Source organism: Penaeus vannamei, chromosome 33, assembly GCF_042767895.1.
Source record: "Penaeus vannamei isolate JL-2024 chromosome 33, ASM4276789v1, whole genome shotgun sequence".
NCBI lineage: Eukaryota > Metazoa > Arthropoda > Malacostraca > Decapoda > Penaeidae > Penaeus > Penaeus vannamei.
The window spans coordinates 18954212-18966711 of NC_091581.1; the positions used below are offsets into that span (position 1 = coordinate 18954212).

General features: G+C 38.0%; 1 protein-coding gene across 1 annotated transcript in view; it reads right to left on the reverse strand.

Annotated features, from left to right (window-relative positions):
* Positions 1 to 12500, reverse strand: part of LOC113825815 (uncharacterized) — a 441032-nt gene that overhangs the window by 203136 nt on the left and 225396 nt on the right. Inside the window, exon 2 of the mRNA XM_070145167.1 lies at positions 461 to 644. Coding sequence (XP_070001268.1) covers positions 461 to 644 — 184 coding nt within the window. The remainder of the gene's footprint in view (positions 1 to 460; positions 645 to 12500) is intronic.

The following is a 12500-nucleotide window of genomic DNA, read 5'->3' on the forward strand; positions in this document are numbered from 1 at the left end:
AAAGAAAAAAAGAAAATCACAATAAAAACACACCAACTCACCCGACCCCCCCAAAAAAGAAAGAAAAAGAAAATAAATCTCCCTTTCACTTGAAATTTTAGATCCAATCGGCGAAACGGAAAGGCGAAGAGAGAGAGAGAGAGAGAGAGAGAGAGAGAAAAAAAAATATATATATATATATATATATATATATATATATATATATATATATATATATATATATATATATATATATATATATATATATATATATATATATATCACCGGCTTAAACAAAAAATCACAAAATACACCCCTTAAAAAGAAGAAAATCACAACACCCCACTAAACTACCAAAATACCCCCCCCCCCCGCGAAAAAAGACGAAAATCACAACACCCCACCCAACTCCCACCTCACCCGAACCCCTCCCCCAAAAACAAACAACCAAACAAAACAAACAAACAGATCTCTCACTCACTTGAAATAGTACGTCCCGTTGGCGAACCCGAAGAAGGGCACTGTGTACGTCATCATCCAGATGTTCCCTCCGCCGCAGTCGAAGTAAGGCTTGCTCCAGCGGCCGTCGTCGTAGGTCACTGACAGGATCTCCTCCTCCTCTCGCTCCGTGTGGGCCGTGTCGTTCCAGGTGTAGGTGTGGTATCCTGTGGGGAGAGAGAGAGAGAGGTCGTGGGTTAGATTTTGAAGGAGGAAGGAAGGAAGGAGAGAGAGAGAGAGAGAGAGAGAGAGAGAGAGAGAGAGAGAGAGAGAGAGAGAGAGAGAGAGAGAGAGGGAGAGGGAGAGGGAGAGGGAGAGAGAGAGAGAGAGAGAGAGAGAGAGAGAGAGAGAGAGGGAGAGAGACAGACAGAGAGAGAGAGAGAGCGAGAGAGAGAGAGAGAGAGAGAGCGAGAGAGCGAGAGCGAAAGAGAGCGAGAGAGAGAGAGAGAGAGAAGGACGTGGGTTAGATTTTTGAAGGAAGGAAGGAGAGAGAGAGAGAGAGAGAGAGGGAGAGAGAGAGAGAGAGAGAGAGAGAGAGAGAGAGAGAGAGAGAGAGAGAGAGAGAGAGAGAGAGAGAGAGGACGTGGGTTAGATTTTGAAGAAGAGGCAAAGGAAGGAGTGTGGTATCCTGAGAGAGAGAGAGAGAGAGAGAGAGAGAGAGAGAGAGAGAGAGAGAGAGAGAGAGAGAGAAGAGAGAGAGAGAGAGAGACAGAGAGACAGAGAGAGAGACGACCTGCGATAAATTTTGAGGGAGGGAGGAAGGAGGAGCGAGAGTGTGGTATCCTGTGAAAAGAGAGAAAGAGAGAGGAGGTGGGTTAGATCTTGAAGGAGGGAGGAAGGAAGAAGGAGATTGTGGTATCCTGCGGGAGAGAGAGGAGACATGAATTAGAGTTCAAAAGAAGTAGGGAGAGTGTGGAGTATCCTACAGGAAGAAAGAAATGACGTGGTTTAGAGTCTTAAGGAGGGAGGAGTGAGCGAGGTATCCTGCGGGAGAGAGAGAGAGAGAGAGAGAGAGAGGACGTGGGTTGTCAGAATTAGAGTTGGAAGGAGAAAAGAGGGAGGAGCAGAAAGGAGAATGGAAAGTAAGAGAGAAAAGGCGTGGGCTGGTTAAGGAACAGGGAGGAAAAAGGGTGGAGAGGTGGAGAGAGAGAGAAGGACGGAGGGAAAGGAGAAATGAAGAAGGAGGGGAGAATGCACTCTTTGGGAAAAAAGAGAGCACGTGAGTTAGAGTTGGAAGGAGGAAGGAGGGAGTGAAGCACAGGCACGCACCTAGACACGTGCATATATTCACACACACACACACACACACACACACACACACACACACACACACACACACACACACACACACACACACATACACGCGCACACACACACACGTACACAGAGCCTCGCATCCCAAAATGACATAATAACACATAATCAATTCCGTTTTCCCCTTTGGTACGTCGACCTCCAATTCCCACCTTCACTTAAAGAGGGGAGTGATAATAAGGAAAATATAATGACAAAGATAAGAAAGATAAGGACACTGAGCCTTAACCTGTAGATCCCCCCCCCCCACTGTGAACTAGGAATAGCCGAGGTAATATAACTCGTGGGACCAGAGAGCCTCGAACACCTGATCGCTATGTTGGCACTGTGGCACTTAGGCCCACTATGGCAATGAGTACACGGGGGTCGATGCTTATTATTAATCTCCAAAAGCATTATAATTATTATACTCATTATAAACGTGTATGTATATGAGTGTCATATATATCTTATGTATAGTTGTATATATCGTTTATATATATGTGTTAGAATTATCCTACCTATTACGTATGTGTGTCTACGCAAAAGGATATCCGTTCTACATTTAACAAAAAGAAAAAAAATGATAATGATAAAGTTTCTTCCGCCTGCATAGCCATTGCGCTTTGTACAATAACTGCCTTTCATTAGCAGGCTATATAATGGAAAACACAATCGAGGTCAATTGCTTTACGTATTGCTGGATGATAGGTCATGGTACTCAGTCGTAATTGCATAACTGATGTCGTCCAGGAAAGGAATTAATTATGATGATGAGAATGCACTAATGCCTGTTAAGCTGCATATCAGTATGATTTATGTGAATGAGAGCTGAGACGAGTTGCGAGTTGAATATCAGTCATTGAAGAGAGAGAGAGAGAGAGAGAGAGAGAGAGAGAGAGAGAGAGAGAGAGAGAGAGAGAGAGAGAGAGAGAGAGAGAGAGAGAAACAGTTAGGCAGACAGACGGACAAACAGAAAAACACAATCAACAGAGACAGAAATAGACAGAGAGAGAGAGACACAGAGAAGCAGAATGACAAACAGACAATACCACACACTGAGAATCAGCGAGAGAGACAGACAAAGAAGAAGAAAGAAAGACGCAGAGAGAAACAGAACAAGAAAAACAATTTCAACTATCAGATCAAACTCCCTTTAATGAAAAGAAGTTACACGAACAGCCACCCAGCACACAGTGTCTGATCATCCGATAAAACGAAAATTAGAACTTTGTGTCTGATTATGCGTGAAATCAGACACCGCATCTGACTGCCAGACACGGAAATTAACGATAACAATGCTGTAATTGCAAAACTACTTTCTAATTACATTTGCCGAAAGATGGCCTTGGTCTGTACCTGAAATGGACTTTGCATGTGTTGTAATTGTTTTAAAATGTGATATGAATAGCTACAGTATATATATAAAAAAATAATAATTTTGATTAAATTGATACTGATAATGATGATAATAGCATACATTATTGGAGCAAAAACAATATCAACAATAACAAGGAGATAATGACAATGAAAACAGTACTAATAATAGATTTTGATAATAGTATTGAAATAATTATAAGAATATCAGTGATGGTGATAATAACAATACTGATAACATTGATTGAAAATAAAGATGATGATGATAATGACGACAATGAAGATAGGTATGATCATAATGATGATAATGAAAAAGAACATGGTGTTAATAATGATAATGATGACAATGATAATAATATTCTAATAATAATGATAATAATAATGATAATGATAATAATGATGACGATGATGATGATAGTGATAATATAAAAGTAACAAAAATTATAATTGAAATTTTCACAGTCCTGCATTTATATCCATGCTTATTCAAATAAAACATACACTGTGACAGGAAAAAAAAAGATAAATAAATAAATCAAAGAAGGAAAGAGGGAAAGAAAAAAAAAATAAAAAAAAAAATATATATATATATATATATATATATATATATATATATATATATATATATATATATATATACATATATATATATATATATATATATATATATATATATATATATATATATATATATATAAATATATATATATATATATATATATATATATATATATATATATATATATATATATATATATATATATATATATATATATATATATATATATATATATATATATATATATATATATATATATATATATATATATATATATATATATATATATATATATATATATATATATATATATATCTGGAACGGAAACATACGGTTCCCCAGATTTTCCCAAATTAATGTAGCCTTTAGAAATAACACACAGAATTGGTAGCACTGTTGCACAATTCAATCCTCTGATTTCAAAGGTTAAAGAGTTGAATTCATCACTATTATTACCTCAAATCGTTCGATTATATGCGGTTCATATTAATGCGTATTCGAATGGAATAGAATATCACATAAAAAAAAAACATTTCATCGAAACAGGAGCTATTGAAATATCACCATAAAAGGTTTTCTGCGCGAATATTACAAATGGGCCCAAAAAGTGAAATGATCAAACACAATAGAATGTGTGTATTGATGCAACTATTGATTGTCTTGAAATAAGTTGACCCGTGCATGAGTTCCCAGGGAAGTTCTTTTTTTTGGTCATTTTGGAATAAAGAAATGAACAAAGTATTTCTAAAGAAGCTGTCGACCGGAATGACGTGAAATGAATAAAGCACAAAGCCTCTTTTTTTCTCTGCCTTGTGCCGATTCAAGATAGATAGGGGGACCGACAGACAAACTAACAGATAGCTTGACAGATGTATGGATAGATCGATGACTAAATACATACATGCATACATAGAGAGAGATGGATATATGTATATGGATAGATAGATAGATAAATAGGTAGATAGATAGGCTGATAGATAGATAGATAGATAGATATAGATACATTGATAGATAGAGAGAGAGAATGAGAGAAAAAGCGAGGGCGAGAGAGAGAGAGAGAGAGAGAGAGAGAGAGAGAGAGAGAGAGAGAGAGAGAGAGAGAGAGAGAGAGAGAGAGAGAGAGAGAGAGAGAGAGAGAGAGATAGATAGAGACAGAGAGAGAGAGAGAAAGAAAAAATAGAGATGTAGAAATAAAGAAATGGAGATATAAAACTCAAGATAGATGAGGATAGATAGAGACAGTGACACAGACATCCAGACAGACACACAGACAGAATTCAGCATGCGGCATACACAGAAATGAAAATATACACAACGCTTCATGTCTCTGCCCTGAAGCATGTCAACGTGAGGGGAAATCGCCGGTTTGAACTGACTACTTTAGCTTTCTACTAGAGAGTTGCGCAAGATTATCGAGAGCCACTTCTGCTCTCTGGGATTAAGCTGATTCAGGGATGAGCCAGCTTGGTGCTTTTTCCAAGCTTTGACCTACATCAATTGGTGAGATGTTCATTTTTTTTTCTCTCTCTCTCCTTTTTTTTTGGGGGGGGGGGATAAATTGAGGGGTGATGGGTGATGGTCTCTTTCTGATTTGCACATTTTTTTCTCTCCTCTGCTTTATTCTCTCTCTCTCTCCCTCTCTCTCCCCCCCTCTCTCTCTCTCTCTCTCTCTCTCTCTCCCTCTCCCTCTCTCTGTTTCTCTGTCTCTCCCTCTCCTGTCTCTCTGTTTCTCTTTTCTCCTTATCCCTATCCTCTCTCTCTGTTTCTCTCTTTCTCTCTCTCTCTCTCTCTCTCTCTCTCTCTCTCTCTCTCTCTCTCTCTCTCTCTCTCTCTCTCTCTCTCTCTCTCTCTTTCTCTCTCTCTCTCTCTCATTCTTTCTCTCTCTCTCTCTCTCTCTCTCTCTCTCTCTCTTTCTCTTTATTTTCTTCTGAAATTCATGCAACTACATATTGATCAATATACCCTTAAATCAATAGATTAAGGTAAGCCGCATTTCCTTTAATAGGTAATTAGACATAAAGAGTAATAGAATGAGTGAGAGAAGGAGATCACGAAATAGATAGATAGAGAGAGAGATAGAAAAAGAAAGAGAATGGGAGAGAGAGAGAGAGCTACAGAGAGAGAGAGGCAGAGAGAGCGAGAGAGAGAGCAAGAGCGAGAACGAGAGAGAGAGAGAGAGCAAGAGCAAGAGCAAGAGCGAGAACGAGAGAGAGAGAGAGCAAGAGCAAGAGCGAGAACGAGAGAGATAGAGATAGAGATAGAGATAGAGATAGATAGATAGATAGATAGATAGATAGATAGATAGATAGAGAGAGAGAGAGAGAGAGAGAGAGAGAGAGAGAGAGAGAGAGAGAGAGAGAGAATGCACGTAAATGTCTCATGCACTCATATTAAGATAAAAAACATGATTCCTGAAGGTCGTTCCATTATACCTCCCATGAGCTCTTCACATCATCCTGCACATTGTCATTGAACCGGTATGATCCCCCCACATCCCTCCACCTCCCCCTCCCCCTCCACTCTTCCCTCCCCCTCCTCTCTTCCCTTCCCCCTCCCCCTCCTCTCTCACCTTCCCCTCCCCCTCTTCCCTTCCTCCCTCCTCTTTTCCCTTCCCCTCCTCCTTTTCCCCATCTTGTGCTTCTTCTCTATTCTCTCTTCTTTTCTCCGGTTCTTTTCCTTCTTTTTCTTTCTTTCTTCTTTCGTATTTTTCTTCATTCTCCCTCCTGTTTTTTTTCGCTCTTCGTTACGTTTCATTTTCTTTTTCAAATTATTCGTTCATGTGAATTATTCATGAAGAAAATACTCCATTATTTTAAGAATTCAGTTTGGCTTTCTTTACATTTCCTTCATTATTTCTTTCTCCTCTTCTCCTATCTTTATTCTCTCTCTTTCTCTTCTCCTTTTATCCTCTCCGATTTCACCGCTTCCCGTCTCTCTCCATTATCACATTTCAATTTTCTTGCCTTGTTCTCTTTCCATCTTCATTTTACCTCTCTTTATTCGTTCTCCTCTTTGTCTCCCATTCGTACCTCTCCCGTGGATAAATTTCCTCTTTTATTCACGTTTTTCAACCTTCAGTATTTACTCGTGTACTTGTATTTGTCGTGGGGGTAATGGAATATTGGAGTTTACGTATTCAATGGAGGCTGAACAAAAAATCTTCAGTTGTAATTCATTTTGTTTTATTCCTTTATTCGTGTAATACTTTCACTTATTTTTTCCTGTTTATCTATTAATTACAAGAGAATAAGAGTGTTTGTGATTTTTTGCCCATTTTTTTATATATATTTTCTAGCCTACTTGTACATTTACAATCCTTTAACAAAGAAAATGCGTGTTTATTTGCCTATTTTATATAAGTTCAGGATGGCATGCTAATAGAAAACCCAGCTTAAAATTCGCCTCAAAATAAGCCAGAGTGAAGTTAAAGCGAAGCCAGATTGAGGAAAATGCGTTGGCGACACAGCATGGCGTTAAAGGAATATTTTCTGATCCTAAAAATCAGCACAATATTCTCAAGAAAAAAAAAAATATATATAAATTTACGGTCATGTCAAAAGCATTTCACGGCATACTAAGAATCTTACAAGGCGGTCATGCATGGCTTTGAACATGATAAATCTTTAGCCACACATGCTTAGATTACAGTATTTTATCTCGATTTACAGCGAGTGATTAGAGGTATAAGGCGGGCTGGCGTGTTCTCCTCAAGACAACCGGTTTCGTGCGTGCATATATAAAGACGAGGTTTGCCTTGCAAATTCTCGTATTTCGGATTCATGTTGTCTCTAGGTGTATTTTTGGATTATTTTGTATTTATATTGAAGGATGGATGGCCTGGAACACATGATATACACTAAAATGCAAATATACATATTAATGCACATACATATACACGTAAACACCGACATTCTCAAATCACCAGCATAAACCTTCACACACAAACATATACAATAATACAAAACCCCAACTATCTAAGCTTGCGAATTTGTCGAGTTGTTAAGCAAATCACGGTGTCACTTCAGCCCAACCAGATTACGAAAGACTTTTATCTCGCCCAATTAGACCCCGTAAAATCTGATCCAATCTAGGGGAGCTCTGTGAAATGTGCGCGAGAACAAATCTAGATTAGCAAATCATGTAATTGAATGATTGGATGTTATCATATCGCTGTCTTTGTCTGTCTGTTTGCGTGTGTGTGTGTGTGTGTGTGTGTGTGTGTGTGTGTGTGTGTGTGTGTGTGTGTGTGTGTGTGTGTGTGTGTGTGTGTGTGTGTGTGTGTGTGTGTGTGTGTGCATATTTTACCATATGAACGCCATCAATAAACAATATTTCACTCGGTTATCACCTAACGCCAATCTATGTCAATTTTATGTCAAAATGAAGCATCGAGACATGGCCAGAGTTGCCGACTTCCAGATCTACCATAAAAACAATGATAAAAACAATAGAAGTAGTTATAATGATAAGAATGATAATGATAATATAGATAATAGTAATGATAATAATGATAATAATAATAACAATCATGATAATGATAATGATGATGAAAATAATAATGATAAAGATAATAATGATTATGATAATAATGAGAATGTGATAATTATAAGACTGATAATAATAATTTTAACATCAATATCGATAAAGCTAAAAAAAAAAAAAAAAAAAAAAAAAAGTCGGTGCAAGTGCTAACAGGTCGTGGCTTTTCAAATTGTCCCATAAAGCCATCGAACGACCCTCTGCGAATGGAGGTCCATTTGGATAACTACATTACGAGCCTGTTACATGTTTTCTTTACGGTGGTGGCCGGGCACGTCTGATCGAAACGCGCGATATTTAAATGCGTGCGTCTGTTTGTCTGTCTGTCTCTCTCTTTCCTTCTCTCTCTCTCTCTCACTCACTCTCTCTCTCCCTCTCTCTCTTTCCTTCTCTCTCACTCTCTCTCTCTCTCTCTCCTTCTCTCTCTCTCTCTCTCTCTCTCTCTCTCTCTCTCTCTCTCTCTCTCTCTCTCTCGCTCTCTCTCTCTCTCTCTCTCTCTCTGTGTGTGTGTGTGTGTGTGTGTGTATTTGGGTATGTGTATGCGTATACTTGTGTATGTACATGGACATCCAAGAGTTTGTATGTGTGTATGCAAGTGTATGACGATGTTTTAGAATGTACAGTCATATTCTTTTATTTCACTTAACGATAAACAAACTTACATCTTGGTACATAAAACCACAACACCCGGACACATCGCATGCTAGTTATCAACGAAAATAATAATTCTTACGTGACTATCGGAACGTAAACAAAGATAATAAAGTCTAGCACAAGAATCGCACACACGTGGATAAACACAAACGATGTCTCAGGTACAAAGCCAGTGGCAATATATCCGTACTGGCGCACCTGGCGAAGGCCTTTGCTTGAGGATCTTGCGTTCAATTAAGACGATGATCCCTTGTCAAGTACGCTGGAATGTGTTTAGCCTGAAGACGAACATACCCAGAGGGACACGTCTTGGGAGAATGTCTCTTCTTGTTTGTTTGTTTGTGTTTGTGTGTGTGGATGTGTGTGTGTGTTTGTGTGTGTGTGTGTTTGTGTTTGTGTGTGTGTGTGTGTGTGTGTGTGTGTGTTTGTGTGTGTGGATGTGTGTGTGTGTGTTTGTGTTTGTGTGTGTGTGTGTGTGTGTGTGTGTGTGTGTGTGTGTGTGTGTGTTTGTGTGTGTGTGTGTGTGTGTGTGTGTGTGTGTGTGTGTGTGTGTGGATGTGTGTGTGTGTGGATGTGTGTGTGTGTAAGTGTGTGTGTGTGTCCTTCGGCATATGTCAAGAAGGTAAAAAAAGTTTGTCTCTGTCTACCTTTCTCCCCCCCTCTCTCCATCCCTCCCTCTATCTCTCTTCCCTTTTCATCTCTTTCTATTCCCTTTTCATCTTGTTCAATAGATAAATCCCGCAAAATACATCCCATCAAGCCATCCTTCCCTCCATCTAATCAGTCAGGCTCCACCTCAGTCACGGATCCACTTATGAACTTACAACCAATATTTTTTTTCTCTCTTTTCTTCCTAGTTTCCGCCTCCATATTAGTTTCCATCTTATCGCACTATATTCCTCCTCGTACCCTAAAGCTGAGATTCACGGTCGGGATGCATTACACAGAGCCTTTGCCTGATTAAAGTGAAGTAGATTGCCAATAGCGACGTAGGGCCATAGGGCTGTCTCCTGCTATTCAGGATCTTCCTTTACAACAAGGTACTGATGATAGACTTCAAGCTTCTCCTGTTTATCTAATTATTTATTTCCCTTTGCGCTGCGAGAATGGGAAATGATGTCTTTTTTTAATGAAACGGAAAAAAATAAAATAGATAAATAAATAAAGATAATTAAGTCTGGAAGTGGGATAATCATCAAGTCTTAGGTAATGCAATCAGAAGTCTAAACACAGACGCATACAGACACAAACAATCAAACATACAAACAAATACACATACAAACAAACAGTCACATGAAAACAAAACAATAAATAAATAAATAAATACACAAAGACTCACGAACCACCACAATATTTTCGCAAAACAGCGAGAATATGAGAGCACGGGAATGCAGGGAGAGAAGCCAACAATGCATACATGCAAGGGATTACAATAAAAGGGAATATTTTTATCATTGATTTGAATAGATGAAAATAACAAGGGTAGGGAAATATCGAATCAATATCGTGACTGACGAGTAAAGATATATAAAATCATAGAACTGTTAGATGAGAAAAAGGATATATGTATACGGATATGTAATTTGGAATGTTTGATAAAGTATGCGCGAGTGTATTCATATAGGTCTATGTATGCGTGTGTGTGTGTGTGTGTGTGTGTGTGTGTGTGTGTGTGTGTGTGTGTGTGTGTGTGTGTGTGTGTGTGTGTGTGTGTGTGTGTGTGTGTGTGTGTGTGTGTGTGTGTGTTTGTGTGTGTGTGTATTTACATGAACGTGTATGCATGTTTCAATCTATTAGTATACGCATCTATCTATCCATCTATTTAAGATCTTATACATATTTCTGATAAAAAGAACAACATGGATACTGAAAGCTATCTGCATCAGCGGGATTAAAGGAATTACACAAAGGATCTAAAACATGACAGTGCCCGAGTATGTATTATGCAATGTCAAATGCAGAGCCATGCCAATATGCTATCTACATACTTGTACAATTGTTCGCCAGGTGCTTATGTATATTGCTATATAAAAATGATTATAATGCGTAATGACATGTAAATGCATTGCGTATTTTTATGATGGTAACAATTATTCAGTATAGTACTTTATTCTGGCATGGAGCAAAGGGTTTATAATAACCATGCTTTAGAGATTATGATAATGATGATGGTAGGTGAATCATATGCACTTTCATCATATATATATATATATATATATATATATATATATATATATATATATATATATATATATATATATATATATATTATATATATATAACATTGGATCGTTACTTATTCGACATTTAAGAGATACGCTGGTTCTTATTTGCAAGATGTATGACTGTTACTGAAAAAGTTTGTTTACTTATTTTTATGTTTCTAAAGGCATATAAATATAGCAGAATTTAGTGTTACACCGAATACGGTTTATTATAATAATCATTTAGAAATGCTCTGTTTGTTTAAATGTTAACAATTCATTCAGGGAAAGCAATAACTCGATATTTTGGGGACTTCTCGTCAGACTCTCCTCCCATACACAGGTAGGTGCAGTGCTAGTATGACTGTGTATTACCCAGATATTATGTGTTTAAATGCCTCTAAAGTGGATTTACGCAATGATGGATTCCTTGTGTATTGAACTGGGATAATTTAGCGGCGTCTTGCTCTCCTCCCGTACACAGAGGGAAGAAAAGGTTGAGAAAATGTGTGGGGTAAACAACACGCCAGGGTGCCTTGCTGTTAGGAAACATGTTATTGAATGATTTATTTATTTTTGGCTTGTAGATACAGCAACGGAATTAGTTGTGGCAGTAACAATGACAAAATTGAGAGGGGAATTAGTTATTAAAGTATAAGAGAGGAAAATATGAAGATTAAAAGGAAGGGAAATTATTAATGTATGTGCAACTAATATCATGGAAAGATATTGATAGTAGGGGGGGGGTGTCGAATCCGTCCTGTGCATGTCTTTATTTTGTTTATGAAAACGATTATTGATTTATGATTAGTAGGAAACGGTAGATAATAGAGATAACCTTAGATATGAGATAAGTTAGTAGAGAATATTGCTTATTTATATTATAATATTTATTGTTAAGATTTACAGTAAAATACACCACCTGTTTATTATCATTCGTTTATAGAATAAAATGCCGATGGTTAATAATGCTCCTATGACCCTTCTCGTATTTGGCAAACACTAAACAGAGGAATTAATCTAATCCACCCCATGAGCCATAAGACCGTTGAAGTCACGCTGTCCAAATCATAATTGATGATGACAAGAAGAACAACAGTAAATTCAGTAAGAATATATTTCAGTAATTTTGATGTATGACAAATCGTCTGTCACACACACACAAACACACACACACACACACACACATACACACACACACACACACACACACACACACACACACACACACACACACACACACACACATACACACACACACACACACACACACACACACACACACACACACACACACACACACACACACACACACACACACACACACACACACACACACACAAACACACACATACACACACACACACACACACACACACACACACACATGTATGTAT